This window comes from Convolutriloba macropyga, chromosome 8, assembly GCF_964194025.1.
Source record: "Convolutriloba macropyga chromosome 8, txConMacr16.3, whole genome shotgun sequence".
NCBI classification, from domain to species: Eukaryota; Metazoa; Xenacoelomorpha; order Acoela; family Convolutidae; genus Convolutriloba; species Convolutriloba macropyga.
Window position 1 is genome coordinate 48,241,729 of NC_134475.1, and position 21,615 is coordinate 48,263,343.

Here is a 21,615-nt window from a genome sequence, read left to right on the forward strand (position 1 = left end):
CAAGGGCTTTCGGAGGCATCAGTCGATTGAAGTCCTTTTTCATCTTCTTTGAAATGGGCTCTGAAACTTTAGGCTGAAATTTCGACAATATCATCAGTACATCACTTTAAAGGAAAGGCGTAGCTCACGTTGCCTAAAACCGGAGCGAAGAAAATAAAAAACTACCGAGAGAAACGCGTCCGAGACCAGACTAAGAAGCTAAAAGTTTGGAGTCAAGGGTTCCTCGTTGTCAGGTTGCTTAGCAACGTTAGTCAGCGGTCTGGACGTCTGGACTCATTCTGTTTCCAACATGATTCTGTTTCCAAAAAAGTGTCAAAAGACAGCCTTCCCAATCCTAGATTGAGGAGGAGCGTTCTTTTGGCGCTCTGAATCATATACTCACAGACACCGCAAAAATTAGGGGCTTATGGATAATTGAATTTTCACGTTCTATTGACAACTGCTAAAGCTTTGTAGATTCTGTCAATGTCCAGGACTTTAACAGTTTTCGCCAGTTCTTAAGAAGCGCAAAAAAGTTTTTCCATCGTCGCTTTAAGGAAGTTGGGGCTGGCATCAAAAACTGCAAAATCTTCTGAAGGCATTGAGAAAAGTATCTGTGTTTAAGACTGGAAACGTTTCTAAGTGAACTGCCCGCGTCATCTTGCATGTAAATGTCAGACACTAATGTTTCTCTACAATTCGTCGATGCAGAATGCTCCAAATAAATCTATACCAGAATAAGATGAAGGAAATTGTTTCTGCTGCTGGAAAGCGAAAACCGGGTACTGATTCCAAAATTGATGAATGTTTTTCGTGTCAAAGCGTCGGCATAAGAACCAATAAAAGCGTATTCTTGCTAGTGCTTTGCGAAGGCCAACCACATGGTAACGTTATTGAATGAAGGCTTTTGTTAGTTCTGTGGACTGGTGAATACATATCTGATGGGCATGTTTCAAGTACAAACGAACCATTTTGTACTTGGCGTGCAAAATGATTGAACGTTTTTCCAAGTCCAGTTGTGTTGGTGCATACTGCAATCGAACACAGGGTCCCAGTGATCCATCCTCAGCCAACAATGGATTCAGGCATCATATTTTGCACCTGGATTTTAGTTTGATTCCACGTTGTAAAGAATGAACGGTGGAAACATTTGTCTTCCGATAGTTTCAGGAGATAATTTCTGGATGGTTGAATGTCTTCAGTTGTGTACTGTGATTGTTCGTTCGCATTTTTTTGCACAATAAGTCAAGGTGAATTGTTGGAAGAAGTTTGCAATTGTCAGAAGACAATGTGAAGATTTTGTTCCATGTGAAGAATTTGCTCAATTCCATGTGAAGAAATTGTTCCATGTGAATAATTTGCTCAACTCAACTACAAGTTTCAGCGTCCTAGGATTTCTCGTGACTGCAGCACATGTTGGTCGTGTTTTGTGAGTCTTGTTCCACGACGACCCAATTTTGCACAGGAATTGGGGTGCTTATAACATGTCTGTTGAATTTTATTTGCCTCACCACCGCGACTTCAGTGATCAGTGGTGTTGAGGTAAGTTGAGATGTGATGCCATTGCTTGATTAAAAAAAATTTTTGAATTTCTTGCAATCTTTTTGAGTAAAAAAGTTTTGCTTCTTATTTGAGGCTATCCAGTCCAAAACTACTTGACTGTCGGGCAGAGAAAAATTTGTTGAAAGCCAGAGTCATTTCTCTTTTGATCAATTGTGAAAGCGCACGCCTATAACGGCCGCTTCTAATTCGATATTAGGCATGCTGAATGGCAACAGTTTTGCCTTTTGGCTTGAAAAAAGAGGCTTGTTGCTGACTGCTTTGGATATTAGTGGTACGGAGGTAAGCAACCATGCCAGAGCTTACATTGAGGCATCCACAAAAAGGCATAGTTGGCTGGTTGGATTTTTGCTCAAATTAAGTTGTTGGTAATTGGATTCGTGGCAACTCAAAGTAGGTGTTTAGAAATTACTGTAGGGCATTGTGTAATTCCAGTGGTATCAATTCATCCCATTTTTTTCCAATTGTTCAAATCTGCTGCAGACCCATTTTAATCTTAATTGTCAAAGGAGACAAAAGGCCGAGGGGATCAAAGATTGAGGATACCGAACTTAATAATTTCCTTTGTGTGTACACCTGTGTTTTCAAGTTTGTTTCATCTATGTCATCAGCTGAGATGTCAGCGAGAACCTTTGGTGTGTTTGAAACAATTTTTGTCAAACTGAAGCAGCAATTTTTCTGGCATTCAGGCAATCTTTTGTCTGTGAAATGGATTTTCTGGCTTCCGCTATTGTTGGCAGAGACTGGATGTAGTCATCCATATAAAAGTGGTACTCAATGGCGTTCAAGAGAGCTGGAAACTAAATTTTGCTATTTTCAGTACATTTCGTTAGCACATAAATTGCGGTTTCGAAGATTAACCCAGTAAACAGGGAGAGTCGGATGTTGTTGTCTATCGTCCAAAGAAAACGAAGAGCTGACTGCTCTTCTTGTCTGACGGCAGTTTGCCTAAACATCCTTTCGATGTCTGACAGGACAGCAACCGGGTGTTCTTTGATTTTCAACAAAACTACAACTAAGTGATTCAGCAAATCGGGACCAGTTAGAAGATTTGAGTTCAGGGATTCACCGCGAAACTTTGATGCTGCATTGACAACTCTTCTTACTTTTCCGGTATTGTTTGGATTACTGACTGGATGATGGCGCTAATACCATATTGAAAATACCGTTAGGAATGAACGGTGGAAACATTTGTCTTCCGATAGTTTCAGGAGATAATTTCTGGATGGTTGAATGTCTTCAGTTGTGTACTGTGATTGTTCGTTCGCATTTTTTTGCACAATAAGTCAAGGTGAATTGTTGGAAGAAGTTTGCAATTGTCAGAAGATAATGTGAAGATTTTGTTCCATGTGAAGAATTTGCTCAATTCCATGTGAAGAAATTGTTCCATGTGAATAATTTGCTCAACTCAACTACAAGTTTCAGCGTCCTAGGATTTCTCGTGACTGCAGCACATGTTGGTCTTGTTTTGTGAATCTTGTTCCACGACGACCCAATTTTGCACAGGAATTGGGGTGCTTATAACATGTCTGTTGAATTTTATTTGCCTCAACACCGCGACTTCAGTGATCAGTGGGGTTGAGGTAAGTTGAGATGTGATGCCATTGCTTGATTAAAACAATTTTTTGAATTTCTTGCAATCTCTTTGAGTTAAAAAAAGTTTTGCTTCTTATTTGAGGCTATCCAATCCAAAACTACTTGACTGTCTGGCAGAGAAAAATTTGTTGAAAGTCAGAGTCATTTCTCTTTTGATCAATTGTGAAAGCGCACGCCTATAACGGCCGCTTCTAATTCGATATTAGGCATGCTGAATGGCAACAGTTTTGACTTTTGGCTTGAAAAAAGAGGCTTGTTGCTGACCGTTTTGGATATTAGTGGTTCGGAGGTAAGCAACCATGCCAGAGCTTACATTGAGGCATCCACAAAAAGGCATAGTTGGCTGGTTGGATTTTTGCTCAAACTAAGTTGTTGGTAATTGGATTCGTGGCAACTCAAAGTAGGTGTTTAGAAATTACTCTAGGGCATTGTGTAATTCCAGTGGTATCAATTCATCCCATTTTTTTCCAATTGTTCAAATCTGCTGCAGACCCATTTTAATCTTAATTGTCAAAGGAGACAAAAGGCCGATGGGATCAAAGATTGAGGATACCGAACTTAATAATTTCCTTTGTGTGTACACCTGTGTTTTCAAGTTTGTTTCATCTATGTCATCAGCTGAGATATCAGCGAGAACCTCTGGTGTGTTTGAAACAATTTTTGTCAACCTGAAGCAGCAATTTTTCTGGCATTCAGGCAATCTTTTGTCTGTGAAATGGATTTTCTGGCTTCCGCTATTGTTGGCAGAGACTGGATGTAGTCATCCATATAAAAGTGGTACTCAATGGCGTTCAAGAGAGCTGGAAACTAAATTTTGCTATTTCCAGTACATTTCGTTAGCACATAAATTGCGGTTTCGAAGATTAACCCAGTAAACATGGAGAGTCGGATGTTGTTGTCTATCATCCAAAGAAAACGAAGAGCTGACTGCTCTTCTTGTCTGACGGCAGTTTGCCTAAACATCCTTTCGATGTCTGACAGGACAGCAACCGGGTGTTCTTTGATTTTCAACAAAACTACAACTAAGTGATTCAGCAAATCGGGACCAGTTAGAAGATTTGAGTTCAGGGATTCACCGCGAAACTTTGATGCTGCATTGGCAACTCTTCTCTTTTCCGGTATTGTTTGGATTACTGACTTGATGATGGCGCTAATACCATATTGACCCTGGAGGTGGTGCTTGCTTTTCGAGTGGCTTTAAAAAACATTTATCCAAATCTGTTTGGAGTGTCTGGTTGTACTTTTGATTGACACTTGGATCTTTTTGTAGTAGTTCTTGTAGACATTTTAGTTGACTGACTTCCGAGAGTTAGTTGTTCTGGAGTGTCTCTATAGATTTCCAAAATAGCCAATTTGATATTTTTCACAGTTATGACAGATTGAGTTTTCCATTGTTTGCACTGCTAAATGGTCTAGTAAGGTGTCTTCATGTTTTTCGGGTAATGTACCTTCAGCTTTTTTTCAAGAATCGTTGAACCAATTTGTTCAATGGTTCGTCCTCAATGTCTTTCCGGCAGACATGGTAAACGACCGATCGTCGCTGGTGCTTGATTTCGTTCATTGTTTTATGAGAAGGCTCGTACTCTTAAGCGAAAGTGCAACCAAGCTCAGTTTTGACGCCAAATTGACGCTCTTTGCTACCTTGGATTACATCGTGATCCAAGGTAGTTGGTCACTGTGACCTGAAGGCAAAAATAATATACCCTATAGCACCGTTGGCTATGTCAGGGAAATAAATTTGATATAGTTCCCGGAAGGTGTCGCATAATTGAGTTAAAGAATGTTAGCGGTTGATAAGTTGAGGCATGGCGTGCCATGCGCTCTTGCAATACTGAATTGTTGGTTGATTTTGCCAAAGGGCAGTACTGTAGTACTGTCACTGTTTCACTTTGACAGAGGCATTTAATGTTCAGTGTTGAGGCACCGCATTATGGGCTAATTTTTTCAAAAGGCGTTAGTGTCACTGTTTCACTTACTTTTGACAGTGACATTTAATGTTCAAGCAGAAAGGTGAACTGGCTTGCGGGATCAATCAAGGCGTAAGTATCAAACACTTTGCTTTCATTTACAAATGTCTTTGTAGTTGTTCATACCATTCAGTAGGAGGAAAGGTATTTCGGTTGTTCCTGAAATGTTGAGTCGGGTTCGAAGAACTCAAATGGGCACGTTAAATATTTTGTTGTTGTGATTGTTGATTACCAGAAAACGACTGACCATATGTTGTTTGCTGGCTCTTTTTATAGTTGACGGTTTCAGAACTTTGTTTTGATTTTGCTGTTGAAAGAAAGGCTAGGTTTGCTGGCTTGTTAGATTTTGTGTCGGCTGATTGGCGTTTATTTTTTGAAAAAGCAGCAGTGGGCAGCTAGAAAAAAGATTCATAGCAATAAATAGAGGTAAATGCAACATCATGAAATTACTTTTGAATCTTGTTCTCTAACAAACTGAGGGGGCCCAATCATTAAGTTTTTTGGATCTTTTAAATGTTTTAATCAAAACGTTAGGAAAATGTCTTTTGATTTTTTGTGTCAAAGAAGCAATTATGCCAATATTGATTTGCCTCTTTACTAAAAAGCAAAGTCAATAAAAAACGTTGAATCCTGCTTTGTAAGAAACCGAGGGGGCCAATCAATAGATCCTTTGGATCTACTAAATGTTTTCATGAAAACGTTATGAAAATATTTTTTGACTTTTTTGAGTCAAAGAAGCAGTTTGGCCAATATTGAATCAACCCTTTTCTAAAATGCAAAGTCCACCACTTAACTTTAAAGCTTATTTTCAAACAAACTGAACGGACTCAAGCTGTAGGTTCTTTTGTATCTATTAAATGTTTTAACTAAATTGTTAGGAAAACATTTTTTAAGTGTTTTGTGTCAAGGAAGCAATTTTGCCAATATTGATTAGCCTCTTCACTAAAATGCAAAGTCGACTAACTGACTTTGAAGATTGTTCTCTAAGACACTGAGGGGGGCTCCATCAATAGGTTTGTTGGATCTATTAAGTGTTTTAATCAAAAAGTAAGGAAATTTTCAAAAAATGCAAAACGAAGCAGTTTTGCCACTACTATGTTGCTTATTTGCAGTTTTGCCAGGTAAAGAAATAAACTATGGGTTTGTTTTTAAACAAACTGAAGGAGCTTGTTCAAAGGCTTACTTGTTGTCCACTGAAATTTGCAAAAAAACCTTAGAAAAACGTTTTTTAAAATATTTAAGTCAAAGAAGCAAATGTGCAAATTTCAAGTTGCCTCCTTGCAAATTTGCTGAATCGATCAACTATTTTTGAAGCTTGTTTTTCTACAAAATTAGGGGGTTGATTCATTAGTTTTTTTGGTATCTATTGAAAGTTTTAAATAAAGCGTTAGAGAGATGTTTTTTTGAATTTTTTGAGTCAAAGAAACAATTTTGCCAATATTGAGTTGTCTCATAACTTAAATGAAAAGTCGATAAAAATAACTTTGAAGAGAGTTTTCTAACAAACTCCAATCAACAGGTTTTTGATTGAGGTTTTCAGGTAGCCTAATCAACAGGTTTTTGGATTGAGCAAAAAGTTTTCATCAAAACGTAAGAAAAATGTTTTTAATTTTTGCTAATAAAAAAGCACTTGCATGAGGAGTTCAACGAAAAAACTTGACGTTACTTCAAACGGAAGTTTTCTTCTATTCTAGTAGTAAGTCTTCTTTCACATAGATTACTTGCGAAAAATTTAGAAAAATGTTTTCAGATGCAAAAAAACGCTATATCGTTTTTTTGTGCAATTTGTGTTTCTTTGTTAATTTCTGCTAGGTAGTTTCTCGCGGCTATTTCAATCATAATCCATCAATAGAGGCTCGTTGGGGGAGTATTTTTGAGATTAATTTTCAAAAAGAAATCAAGTTTTTTTTATACGTCTAAGCGGGGAAGGGACTTCTGAGGTGACGTCTGGAACCTCGGGCGATCATCTCTTTGTGACGTCTGTAACCAAAAAAAATGTCAGGCCTTCTTTATCGGGTGACGTCTGAAACCTTTGAAGAAAATCTCTTTCCCTTTGGTTGACTTGTCTGCAATCAAAAACTCTTCTTCTGGGGTAACGTCGTATTTTTGGGTTTTAATCCTGGGGTGTGGTCACGTCCCCCTCTTGGTTTCAAAAAAAAAAATTAACTTGCACGTCTAAGTTTCGAATTACTGGACAAAACAGTCAAAGTTGTTGTTGCAATTTTGGTGGTTTAATTGAAAAATCGTATTCTTGAAGGTTGCAATAACATTGGCAACATGCTGCAAGGGCAAAACGTGGAGGGCATCAAGGGATTTCGGAGTTATCAGTCGATTGATGTCCCTTTTCATCTTCTTTGAAATTGGCTCCAAAACTCTAGGCTGAAATTTCGTCAATATCATCAGTACATCAATTTGAGCGAAAAAAAGGGAAATGACATTGCTTTGAATCGAAGTGAAGAAAATAAAAAAAACTACAGAGAAAAACGCGTGCGAGACCGGACACGTTGCGAACGTACGTACCGTAAGCCATTTTCACCTTTACGACTCGTGTTTCTCCATCTCGTCCTGGTGTTGTCTCCATGAGTCTTCCCAATGGCCAAATGTCTCTTGGTGTTTGGCCTTTCAGCACCAAAACGATGTTGTCCACTTTGAGTGGTCGATCGCTGCTGTTGATCATTTTGACTGTTTGCTTTGAGTTGGCAGATACTCTTTCACCAAGCGTCGCCATCTATGGTTCATCAGATTCTGCGTGATCTGCCATGTCTCTAAATTGCCCTGGTGGCAAGCTTTTGAAGGGACGCTGGCTAAAAAAGGTTTGGAGTCAAGGTTTCATCGTTGTCAGGTTGTTCAGCAACGTTAGTCAGCGGTCTGGAACTAGGGATTCTGTTTACAACATGATTTTGAAGAAAGTGTTAAAGGACAGTCTTCTCCATCCTGGAATGAGGAGGAGCGTTCTATTGGCGTTTTTAAGTTTATTTTAAGATTATTTCTCGCAAAAAGTTTTTTGGAAACGTCTAATCCGGGAAGGGACTCATGAGGTCACGTCTGGGACCTCGGGCGATCATCTCTTGGTGACGCCTGTAACCAAAAAATTGTGGGGCCTTCTTGATCGATTGACGTCTGAAACATTTGAAAATCTTTTTGTCTTTGGTTGAGTCGTCTACAATTACAAACTTTTCCTTTGGGGTAACGTCGTAGTTCTGGGTTTTAGTCCTGGGGTATGGTCATGCACTCTTCTTGGTTTCAAAAAATTAAATTAATTTCAGAAGGTTTTTGTCCTATTTTATCAAGTCAGTGGTGGCAAAAATTATGTCTTAAAAGACATCTCTGTCTTGTCATTTGTTAAAAGAGCATGTCTAAGTTTCGAGTTACTGGACAAAAGAATCAAAATTGTTGTTGCAATTTTGGCGGTTTATTTGAATCATCAAAATCTTGAAGTTCGCAATAACATTGGCACTATGCTGCAAGGGCACAAATGGGGGCATCAAGGGCTTTCGGATGCATTTGTCTGGGTGTTGTCTCCTTGAGTCTTTCCAGTTGCCAAATGCCTCTTGTCTTGGTGCTTGGCCTTTCAGTCACAAAACCCACTTTGAGTGGTCGATGAATGCTGTTTCACCGTTTTGACCGTCTGCTAAGGGTTGGCAGATACTCTTTCATCAAGCGTAGCCATAAATGTTCCATCAGCTTCTGTGTGTTCTTCCAGGTCTTCAAGATTGCAAGTTGCTGGTCTCCCAATCGTCCTGGTGGCTTTGTCTGGAAGTGAGGATTGATTCTGTTTCCAATATGATTTTGTAAAAAGTGTCAAAGGACATTTTTCTCGATCCTAGAATGAGGAGGACCGTTTTGTTGGCGCTCCGAATCAAACGCTCTCAGACACCGCTAAAATGAAGGCCTTATGGACGATGGCCGTATGCACGAGTTTGGATACAGGCTTTTTTAAACGCACGAAATTTCGACATAAGTTTTTTCGAAAAAACGATTGTCTGGACAAGAACGCACAATATCAAAATTGGAGCGCACACAATTTGATTTGGAACGCACAAAGTTGGACATAACAATTTTATGAAAGTCTGGACATAGGGTCTTTTGAACGCACGATAGTTTGACCATGAACGCATAAATTATCAATTTTGGAGAGAACAAACTTTCGTCTGGAACGCAAAAAAACTCTCGACAAAGGCAATTTTGAACGCACGGAAGTCTGGAAAAGATGATTTTTGACTGCACGTTGAACGCACAAAAGTCTGGACATAGGGTCTTTTGAACGCACAAATTATCAATTTTGGAGCGCACAAAAATTCGTTTGGAACGCACAAAACTCTGGAAATAGGCATTTTTGAACGCACAAAATTCTGGACTTGGGGATTTTTGAAAGCACGAAAGTCTGGACATAGGCACATTCTGTCTGTGAGGATCTGGATATAGACACTTTCCGTCTGGGACGGTCTGGACATACCGTATTTCTGCCTGGCACCTCAACCTGGGTTTCATATTTACAATTTTTTTTAATTTCGATATCTTCATTTTGATATCAAATGCGAGTACGCTTAACTACTATCCAAATCATTTCGATGTCAAATCAAAGAGTAGTTAGAATAGCATGACAAGCAATTTTCAATGCTACAATCTATCGAAGCCAAATTGATTTGTTCACTTTGTCAACATTTATAATTGGTAACTCTTAGTAGTCCGTAAATTTCACGCATGAAGTGGAAACTCATATACAAATCTTCATTGACACGTATTCTTGAATTACGGAATCGAATCAATCATTCTAACAAATTGATCTCAATTGGAATACCGAAATTGATATGAGTTTGAGTGAATTTCACGATATCCATTCCAAATAAGAGCGTGTGGGGCACAATATAAGATATCCCGAACCCCGAGCTCTTCCTAACTCTACCCAATCAACAGCTCGGAACTAACAGTTCAGCCAGGATAAATAGAGCTTGAAAAACTAACAAAAATCAGTTGAAAACCGCAAAAATTGTCTTAAACTGATATACAATGCGTATTGAAGCACATTTCATGACTCGTCGAATGGAGAATTATTTTTGATATTCCCAAAAATTTTTTCTGACGACAAAGCTCCTAATTAAGGGCAACTTTTGTGCAGAGCATAAAGTCAGTTTTTGTTTTTGGTTTGAATGAAACCTATCATAGTTTTGATATTGTTTGTTAATTGAAATAAGTTGAGAAACAAAAATAATTATTGAAATATACTGGAATATTCAAATTTGAGTTATAATCTGATCTCTCTTTTATGAAGAAGACTAACTAGAACGCCAGAACAGGTCTATAGCTACCTATTGATTTAGTGACCAACTTGTTCATTGCCAGTTTTACAGTTTCGACTCATAAACTGAGTAACAACTTAAAACTACACAAATTTGATTGTTTCCATTTGAAATTTTTTGTATTTCTGAGCGAAACAAAATGTTAAACATCAAAGTTAAGCAATTACTTCTGAGGACAAATTGATTATCAAGTACTGCAACGGTAACCTACAGAATTGCGGATAATACAGTTCACCGCAAAGATAACTGCAAAAACGTAAACTGCCAACATTAACTGCAAAATTTAATTAAAAAAAAGGAATAACGGACAGATTTGAGACCGCTGAAACGAAATGGGCGGTGTAAAATTTTCCTTGTCTTTGAACGAATCGCAGACGTTCCATTTCGTCCACAACCCCGACTGCACCTAGAAGGCAAACTGCTGTTCAATCTGATGAAGAGAGTGCCCAAGGCAGCAACCAACAAAAATCGAGCGAATCAACAGCGAAACCCCAGCGAGGCAACTCGAAAAGCGCAACCTGTTTAGAGGCATTAAGCCAAGCAAAAGCGAACAGCAACAAGGAGTTTCAAGCTTAATGAACAGATTCAGTACAGTACCTGTACAATAATAGCCGGCCCAAATCCACTACAAGTTTCATGATTCAGTGCAAGAAGTTAACACTAAACCAGGGCTTGGATACCAAATAATCGACGATTCAGATGAACCCAACAAACGAAAGGTGCTCTACCAATAGACTCTTCGCCATCTAGATGAAGAAACTCAAGAAAAACGAGCTTCGAAAAAAGCTTCCACCCTACACAACTTGTTAGATCAACTAAAACAAGCAAGGGAACATGCAAAACAAGTTTGGATCATCATTTGCTTGTATACACAAGCAAAAACGCGCATCCAACAATGAATGCAGAGCAAAGCAGAATGATTCAAGCAGAGAAAAACAACTAAAACGACAACGAGAGCAACAACTTTGCAACGGACGAACCAGTTGCGCAAACGGTACAAAACAGAGCAACAGCAGGCGATCACGATAGCGCAGATTTTTCGGAAACACCTTCAGCAAAGCAAGGGCGCGACGCACGGACTATGAAATTTGACGGTTTACTCGAGACAAAGTTGCGACTAGAACGGGCAATGTTTGAGCAAAGAAAGCTGGAGCTGGAAATGCAAATAAAGGAACTCGAAACAAATCAACTACTAGAAGAAGAGCGCGAGTTAGAGCGCAAGGTGAAGAGAACAGCATCAGAAAATGGTAATTTTCCCCAATCAACCAGAAAAGATTTAAACCTAACTTTCTTTAAATAATTGTTAAAAATGACAGGTCGTGCATTGTTTCCAATCGAAAATAGCTATGGATCACTTTCTTCAATCAAGAACTCGGAAATAAACAAAAAAGGGAGTTTAGCTCAAACGTTAGGGTCAAAAAGCACATGTTTTTGGAGGATAGAAAAAGGGGCAGGCAAAACTACCAGATGGCCCTTCACACGCTGCAATTCTTCAGCCTAACCGTTTTCGTGGAATCTTACATACGGAGACTAATACTCTATATTCTGAGCGCCAGGAAAAAATTCAGACAAAAAATACAATCATCAATTTGTTAAAATTAACAGGACCCAATAACTCCTGCAAACTATGCTCGCGAGCCATCAGAAATGACACGCCACCAGTAAATTTTTTGAGCATTGAAAGAATGCCAAAATTTTTTTCCCAAAACATAATATTGTCCGAATAAATCTCGTTAATAGGGGTTCCCGCTATCAAAGCAATTTTTATTTTCACCGTCACTATTCTGGCTTGCTCAATAAAACCTACGACGAAAGTAAACAATTTTTATGTTTGCTCTCTTCACTTTTGTTCTGCGTGTGTTAGCATAACTTATCTTCACAAATGGCATTTCTCATTTCAAGTAAACTTCGTCAAAGTTAACGATTAGAAAGGGCTCCGGAGTAGTGAACTTCATAATATAAAGAATACATCTCTTTGACGACTCTTGGGAGCCTTCAAGAAGAGTGGCATCAAACACTCCTCTTGAGCGTTGTTAAAAAGACAACTCCCTCTTACATTGTTTTCTTTTAAAAAAGACTTCAAGAATGCACTTATTCATACGACCCGACTAAAACCCAGATTTATGTCAGGAATTACGTAAACTACTAGAATCGGGAACAATCATTCTATCAGCGATGGCTATGGTTGTCCTCTTTAGCTCATACATTTGGATCATTTTGATGTAGCATATTTGCGTTTTCTTTCTACGTTGTTGCCGTGATTTATCACTCTCGATGATATTTGATTGGGCTGAAACTTGACCATATCAAGTGGCCATGCATGGGAAGACAAATCAGCCAACTGCGGAGTTAGCTAAGCCTTGTTTTAGCATGCTATATCCCTCAACGGTACTGTTTCCATTCAAAACCATGAAATATAAGCATCCTTTTCAGTGTTATATTGTTCACGCATTTCCTTAATCATGATTATGAAATTTTCCATCACGCCGGGGGGATTTAATTGGAAACCTTAGAAAAAAGTACTGCAAAAGACGTGAATTGCTAGAAGGCTCCTAGTGGTATTGAGAGTCACAAATTAAAATGAACAAATGTCCTCCTCAAGTTATAAGTGACAATTACAGCTAGAGTAGCACCAGAGTCGACAACAACAACTGACCGCATAAATCAGAAATTTAGAAACACTTCCAATAATTCTTCAATTATCAATTTAGTCAGAAAGACAATTAAAATTTTATAATTCTCATATCCCATTAAAATTTAAACAAATTCGAATAGTAACCTAATTGACTGAGCTACTCAGATAAATTCAAAATTTTAATTTAGACAATGCCGTTTTCAAACTTGAACATAAAATAACTGTTAAAAGGGACGCTTCGTTTTGAGCAAGAATAAATGTACCTTGACTAAGTCAAAAAATTGATTTCTAAAGTAATCTTTGCACTGTAGTTTAAAAGGGCACCGTAAACGCTAATGATTTCTGTCGTTTTGTTTTGGACGAGTCTCTCGGTTGTGAGTTACTTTCACTTCCGCAGCTACTGGGCGAGGAGACATTGCTGGTTATAGGGTTAGACCTGTCTAGGGAATTATCTGTAGAGCTTTTTAAGGAACTACTGTCTGATTTTGTGCGGTGAGATTTAGACTTGGGGTGTGAAATGCATTCCGTTTCGGGTGACGTGATAGAGGTCGAAGTGTCATCCTGAGGCGATGAAAAGCTCTTCGTCTGGTGATAATTACTGTTCTCTTTACTACTTGGGGAGGTGGAGGCAATTGGACCGGTGAATGTCTGGTTCATTTTGCTGAAATGAAATTAAACAACTTGACTAACTGTTAAACACTTCGTTGTTCTTCGATTTAGGCCTTACAAAATACGCCAATATGATGTTCCATGAAGCTCCATTTTATCCAAAACTCAGTTAAGAAATCGTCTCGAAAGTTTTATAATTCGGTGATTTTGCTGCACATTGTTCAACATTCAAACCATATATCTGTGACCAAATTGATACTTCAAAGTTTGATTATTTCTGCTTCTAAGTTCTAAATCAAAATTTACGTTCTTTCATTTTTGTTGCGACCCACTTGTGGTGGGAGGAACTATATACTCAAATCGGTTTGTTTTTTTTCGTCAATTTTGGCCGATCGATATACTCATCGCAGAGAGTTGAGACTGGTATAATAAAAAAAACCCGCCCAGCGTAGAATGTGGAATTAAAATGATTTCTTTTATTTTGGTTTTTTAAAGGGAGTTATTAAAGTTTTGTGAATAGTAAGGGAAATTCCGATTTTTTTTTCACATTTTCCGTATTTTTGATCAGATTTTCCTCAATTTTGCCGAAATTTACGGAATTTCTGAAAATATGCTGTTGGTTTTAAGCAGACAGGAGGCTCGCCGATTTGTTTTAACCGGGTCCTTTGGTTGATAGTTATGCTACTTTCGAAATAGGGATATTTTTAAATGAAATAGCTCCAAATACTTTTTATACTAATTATGCCAGAAGTAAAGACCTAACATCTGCTGTCACAATCTTTGATAAGTCCGAAAAAACTGTTAGTTCTTCTGCTTTCTATAGGAGTCCTCTGGAACTAGAATTTTGCCAAATTTTCAAAACAATAACTTACAAAATGTGTCACTTATTTTTAGTTAAGAATTTTTTTTCTATTTGATCTTCTTCGCAAACACAAGTAAAAAATAATTGTTTATGTTAAACGAGCAGCAAAAACAGTGCTAGTTTTGGACTCATCTTGGATTCTTATAAATAATAACTATTCGGATTATATTTGAGCGCGGCCTTTTTGAAAATATTGTCACATTTTTCTTATTTACTGACTACAATGATTTCGAATCAAGGCTTAATCAATAACAGAGCCCAATTACAAAAAAACTGTGGCCAAATAAAAGTATATTCAGTCTTCAGAGAAAATCTAAGTTTTTTATGGCTCTGACAATGTGTTTTCGTAATTTTTAATTAATTTCTTGTTTTGCTTTCATTTGTCATTCTTTTTGAAGCCTCATGACTTCGTCTTATTGACAAAATCAAATTGGGTTCATTATGAAATATACAATAACCCCTACAAGGCTTTCAGTTATGTAATACTTGTTAGGAATTAAACATTTTTCTTAATAAATTGTCTGTGAAAATTTGAAGTTCGCCTATTTTTTTATCTTTCTTCTGTCCATACGTAGCTTAGTCTCAATATATACGGTGAGTGAAGTAAATGGAATAGTTTAAGGGCTTTATTTTTAAATATTGGTCTTTTGGCTTTCTTAAAAAAATTAACAAAATTTGAAATTTTTTCACTAAATTGTAATTTTTGCATTTTTGCCTGTATTTGAGGTTGTTATCTTCTCCCCTTCCGAAATACCACATTAACAAAACATCAACTAGTATCGAAAGAATGCGCAAAAAAACTATCAAGATTTCAGTGAATAGTTTGTACTATAAACGTTGCAAAACCGTTCATGAAAAAAATAACCTGATCTTTTTCCCTCTAATTGTCGTTCTTTTTGTTGTTACTTGACAATCAAAAAGCTTATTTGCTTCTATGGATGTTTAAAGAATTCTATTTACTGATTTCAAATTATCGCTAACGGTTTTAATGATTTTCAAATAACACTTCGAAAACATTTTGGCACTTCCCAAATTTTGGTCTCATTGTCGTCAACAAGTAAATTAGTCAGATTAGTGACAGAACTCATAACGTTTCTGTGGCTGCAAGACACATTTTTGCTGTTGGTTATATTTTGACTGCTGTTTTTAGAGCTTAGAAATGTGTTTAGATACGAATTTTGTGAGTTTTCAATACATGTCAATATTTGTGGTTCTTTGTTGACTTTCTGACAAAGAAAATATACAAAGAAGACGTAATTGGAGTCAAGGTACAACCGAGCAAAAAATTCAATTCGTTATTAATGGTTGTCAGCTTTCAACGCTTTTCAATGTCGTATAAAGTTTTAATCACTTCAACACTGGTTTCGATAAATTTTTAAGAAATATTGTGTTCTGTCCAGATTTTTTATTTTTTGTCGTCTTATGATTTGAGATCACTATAAAAAATCCACTGGCTTGCTGCTGTACAGTTCTAAGTTAATCTGTTTTGATCTAAGTGAAAGCTCACGCCTTGAATTTTCAAAAACATTTTCTAAAAAATCAAAGTGGCTTTTTGAGCTTGATCACTTGAATTATTTCTGTTAATTTTTTGCTTGATTGCTGTAGCGACAGGAGACATTCTCATTCTAGCGGCCAAATTCCAAAGGCTATATATCCAACTAATGGATTCTACGCTTTGGCACTCTTAAGAAAAAAGTCAGTTTTGAATATTTTCCCATTGCTGTGTTTTTGTTTCCTTGCCGCATTATCGCACTAACGGGTTGGCTCAATTGGCGTTGGAATAATGCGCAATTCAAGATATTTAATGTTCATCATGAATAGCTTATAGTTTTAACGGTTGCGACACTGCTTTCTGATTAAAATTAGTTGATTTTTTTCGTTTTTGCCGTTCTTTTTGTAGTCGTGTGACATATTACGGATAATTACAGGTCTCCATTGATTCCTATGAGGTAACATAGCCGGCAGATTGCCAGAAAATCGCCGCGTGTGGTCTTACATGAATTGAAACAACAAAAGGAATAAGATAGACCACTAGACTTTTTGGGTTAGATTCGGACTCAATTTTACGACACATACGGTCTATAAGGAAAAAGCCCTAAAAAAGCTTTTTCAAAATTGATATTTGAAATCATAAACTCCAGATTATTACTCAAGAATTAGGGCATATAACTAGATGTTATTAAAATGTAAAGCTCTATAAGTGAGTTCATAAGTCATTTTTTTGAGTGAGGTAAGTCACGCAATTGACATAAAAACAGAAATGACGTCACGTGCACAAACTTTAACTGCAAAGCAGTAGGAGTCACTGAAGTCAATTCCAAGAAGCCAGGTCGCAAGAATCATTGATGGAGACGAGGAATTTTAAAAAACCACAATGTCCCAAACAATAGCCGCTATCGCTTCGCGGCTATTAATAAATTAACCTTCATAATGAGCTGAGTTGATATGTACTGGTTTCAATCAATTTGTAGTTTTCAAAACTTAAAGCGTGTGTTTGAACTTTGTCCTTTTTGTTTGTCTTTTTCGACCCGTTACCGAGTCTCATATCTTATATAATGAAGTACAGGTTAATTTTTTCAGTTCAGGTTTTATCTGATTCCATTTTCAATTTATTATGGAGTGTTTTTTTCAAAAAAAAATACGGACATCCTGTTTTGATTGCAACTATTAATTGCAATTATTTGATTTTTATTATAGTCTTGTCCAGTAGCCTCATTAATGGCAAGTCTCATTGGCCCCCTAACCCAGCATCATATTTTTCACTTAGTTGTTTGTTGAACGATATGTGAATTTTTGAAAGTCTTATCTTCCTCGTCTGTAGACAATTAAATCAAAATGTGGATGAGCGGGGTCGGAACATTATGTGCGAACGCACATTACCGAGCCTCCTTGTTTTATGAAGAATTGCTTTCTTCATTTCTTGCTTCTTTGACCCATTCTTTTAATTGAAAAGGTGAAACTTCAAATGCCCGTTCGTCCTGAAAATTGATCGCCAAATTATTCACTATGTTAGGCAGTTTTTTCCAGTTTACTGGAACTTCACTCATTCTCGAAATATGCTTTTCTTTCAGGTAATTTTCCGGCAATTTTTTTAAAACAAAAGAATTTGAAATACCACTAGCAGCATCAATCAAATGGCTGGATAGACTTACTTTACAGAGAGAGATGCCGGTCGTCCATTTGCAAATCCACTGACACCAGAAGAAGGCAAACTGGAAGCTCTGAGGTGCTCCGTCCGGCCACCTTCACCCTCTGGTCCCTCCCCTGATGCTTCCCTGTCTAGGAATCCCTGCACCACTATCTCCATATCTCTCATCTGGTATGTGAGTCGTTCATTGTCTGCTGTGAGGTGTTTGCGCTGTTTCTTCTCCTGTTTTAGCTTGAATGCTTGTTCATTGCACTGAACACGCAGTTCCCTAGTACGCAATAAAAACTGTTAACTCAGTTTTTATTATTTTAACATCGTCACAACGTCCTTCAGAAAGAAGAACAAATAGACAATTACGCGGGAGTTTAAGAAAAACACCCATGCTTGTGAAAAGTAAAAAAAGTAAACTATTCTAAAGAAGTGGCTCACTTTTCCATTTCTCCTTTCATTTCGAGTGATGCCTGTAAACTCTCGACCTGCAGACGACAGCTCTGAAGCTCATCCTCTTTCTGGATCAAAGTTTCTCTCTGAAACAAATTCTCATCCATAGAGGATTTATTTTTTCCTTTGTGAATTTAAGAAAGAGTTGTGCGCTTTCAGATATATCATTATTGTTGCAACCTTGTGTAATGAGGCAAGGAACTCTTTGCTAGCCTGGGTTTTTTGCTGTCATTTCTAATTGCAAACGAAATTGTGCGATTTCACACGACAGAACTTTAGAGTGAAGGGGCAAAATAATTTGGCCCTGTGCTTATTAAGAACTACCCTTTTTTGAATGATTGAAAGCAGCAACTAAATTTCACAGTTTTCTAATAATCAAGCCCATCGGTACTTAACGATTGTTTGTTTTTAGTGCTGCAAAACGATAGATGAGCGGAAATCTAAGTCGCATTTTTTGGAATTTCAATTTTCCCCAAGATACGAAGATGAAAAGCTATCGTTTTCACGTCATCAATTAGCAATTAAAAATGATGATGATGAAATACCAGAGCATTTGCATCATTCATCTCTCTTCTCAGGCGATGGATTTCCTCGTCCCTCATCTCCAGGACACACCTGAGGGACTCCAACTCCTGTGGCATCAACTCAGGTCCCACTTCCATATCGGGAACTGATTTTGTTCTAGGACGCCCATCCGCTTCCGGCTAAAAAAACACAAGCATGTTTGAGCTATTGCTTATCCTTATCATGAATTTTTTTGGAAACACTGTCCCGCAATTTCTGGTTTATAAACGATTCTCCACTTTCTGATGACTCCAGCTTTATAATTAAAAGGCCCGACTCTCGTACTAAAATTTAGAATTCAAAGTCCCTTATCCAATAAAAAATTAAAAAATACAAGAAATTGAATATTGAGTATAGATTTCTTAACACTAATTCCACAAACCAAGATTCGCTTTCCGAAAAAAAAATTCATGCATAGAATCCCCGATACTTTTCAGATGCCAGTAATGAAAAATGAACTAACAATGGAGTCTAACCAAATCTAATAACTTTATTATCCTAATTGAGGTATCTAAGAGACGAAGGATCGAGTTTCAAGGCAATGCCAATGTAACTACATAATGCAATTAATCTTGTGGTTAGTTTCAAATTAAGAGGCTGCTTACTTCAAAGAACCCCTTCTTCCACTGATCTTCATCTAGATTGCCACTCTGCTCGATGTATCTCTCCAACTCCATCAACTTCCTAGCCAGTCCACTGTTCTTCTGTTCCAGCTCAGATATCTGTTCCTGTACAAACACAAACTATAGAATCATTTTGACCCAGGTCATTGAGAACTTCGGAAGTTATTCGAGAACCGCGTACTGGTTTCAGATCCAGAATTTCGAAGTCACTTCTACAGAGTTTAGTTTATCCAAGAAGAAACACGCATTGAGCACAATCCGAAGATTTTATTAACTTCCGGCAGTATAAAATTGCACAGCAGACTTTCGATATTTCAAAACTTGTTTGTGGGTGTCTTGAAGCAAAAGGACATGCTTTTTAGTTTCATCAGATTTCCATTTTTCTCATTTGTGGGGCGGGAAGGTTCTGAGTAAATAAAATAATCGATGAGTTGCTTGGGCAGGTTACAATAAAAATCATTAATCATCTATAAAATTTTGCCGCACGGAAATATATCTTATATAAAAACTAAATATCTCAAGAGTTCACCTTTATTCGAGATGCTAAAATTTTGGGAGTGAAAGGGGTTTTTTCTAGCAAATAGATTACAATGATAAATATAGCCGGCAGATTGCCCGAAAATAGCCGCCGTTGACGCGCTAGACGCACAAAAAGTTTCAAAAAGTGTTCTAATTCAATGTGCAGTTTCATTCTGTTAGATTCTAAACCTGCACTTATTTCAGCTTCTAAACTGAAGAGTACTAAGCTTAATACCACTATCAGCTAGCAATCGTTCTAGTGAACTTTGATAACCTAATTCAAAAAGACTTAATGACCGGGCTTTATCGGTTTATCCCGTTTCTTTTGATTTTGCTCTTTTGACATTGACCGTATTCACTAAATTACACAATTCAATGCTTGAAAGAATTCAAAACCCATTCAGTTGAAACAAAGAGTGAAGTAAGTCAGAAGTCAAACGTGAGAATCGTGACTTCTGTAAAACGAAAAACGTGATCAAAAGGTAAAGTGAATTAAAAGCATAGCAGGACAAGTCCTGACGTACAATTCAAAGAATTTCTATTGACTAAACAAAAAACTAGACTTAGAACGGACTATGAGGGAATTGGGAAACTCATTTCCAAAAAAATCAGATTAAAAAACAAAATCAATATAAAAATGCCGCATATGTACAAAAAATCACTAGCGAGAAATGAAAACTTGATTAACATAACTATGCCTAAAATGAACTATGAATGGGTTGGGAAAATCATTTAGAAAAAAAACGATCCAAAAAAGGGAAAAAACAGTAAAACTCAAAGTGAAATTGCCACGAACAAAAAACCACTAACGAGAAAGCGAATGTTTGTTCAAACACCGTTTTCTCAATCTACTTTAACAATAGAGCGAAAAAATTTCACGCCGAAAAACCACTCGCTTTTTCGCTCCACTTCCTGTTTGGGCGTGACCAAAATCACCACAACTTGACTTCAAAAATCATGAAAATATGTGAACAGATCTTTAAAAAATATAGCAGGAAAAGTCCTGACGCACAATTCAAAGAATTTTCATTGACAAAACAAACAACTAGACCCAGAACAGATTATGAGTGAATTGGGAAAACCATTTCTAAAAAAAATCATAAAAAGAATTAAAAAAAAACAAAATCAATGTCAAAATGCCGCATGTGAACAAAAAACCACTAGCGAGAAATCGAAATTTGGTTTAAACAAAAAACTAGGCCTAGAAGGACTTATGACTGGATGCGGAAAACCATTTAGAAAAAAATGATCAAAAAAAACAGTAAAAATCAAAGTGAATTTGCCGCATGTGAACAAAAAACCACTAGAGAGAAAGCCAATTTTTATTCAAACACCGTTTTCTCACTCTACTTTAAAATTAGAGCGAAAAAATTTCACGCCGCAAAGCCACTCGCTTTTTCGCTCCACTTCCTGTTTCGGCGTGACCAAAATCACTACTCCAATTTGACTTCAAAAATCATGAAAATGTGTGAACAGATCTTAAAAAAATATAGCAGGAAAAGTCCTGACGCACAATTCAAAGAATTTTCATTGACAAAACAAACAACTAGACCCAGAACGGATGAGTGAATTGGGAAAACCATTTCTAAAAAAATCATAAAAAGAATTAAAAAAACAAAATCAATGTCAAAATGCCGCATGTGAACAAAAAACCACTAGCGAGAAATCGAAATTTGGTTTAAACAAAAAACTAGGCCTAGAATGACTTATGAATGGATGGGGAAAACCATTTAGAAAAAAATGATCAAAAAACAGTAAAAATCAAAGTGAATTTGCCGCATGTGAACAAAAAACCACTAGAGAGAAAGCCAA

At 37.1% G+C, this 21,615-nt stretch overlaps 1 protein-coding gene across 5 annotated transcripts in view; it reads right to left on the reverse strand.

Annotated features, from left to right (window-relative positions):
- Positions 1-12,922: 12,922 nt before the first annotated feature.
- The window catches only part of LOC142344777 (uncharacterized), a 123,118-nt gene continuing 114,425 nt past the window's right edge, over positions 12,923-21,615 (reverse strand). For all 5 annotated transcript variants that reach the window (XM_075396707.1, XM_075396706.1, XM_075396703.1 and 2 more), the window contains exons 14-18: positions 19,267-19,389; positions 18,643-18,801; positions 18,086-18,183; positions 17,661-17,924; positions 12,923-13,698 (exon numbers count right to left, since the gene is read on the reverse strand). In XM_075396707.1, coding sequence (XP_075252822.1) covers positions 13,350-13,698; positions 17,661-17,924; positions 18,086-18,183; positions 18,643-18,801; positions 19,267-19,389 — 993 coding nt within the window. In that variant the 3' untranslated portion in view covers positions 12,923-13,349. The remainder of the gene's footprint in view (positions 13,699-17,660; positions 17,925-18,085; positions 18,184-18,642; positions 18,802-19,266; positions 19,390-21,615) is intronic.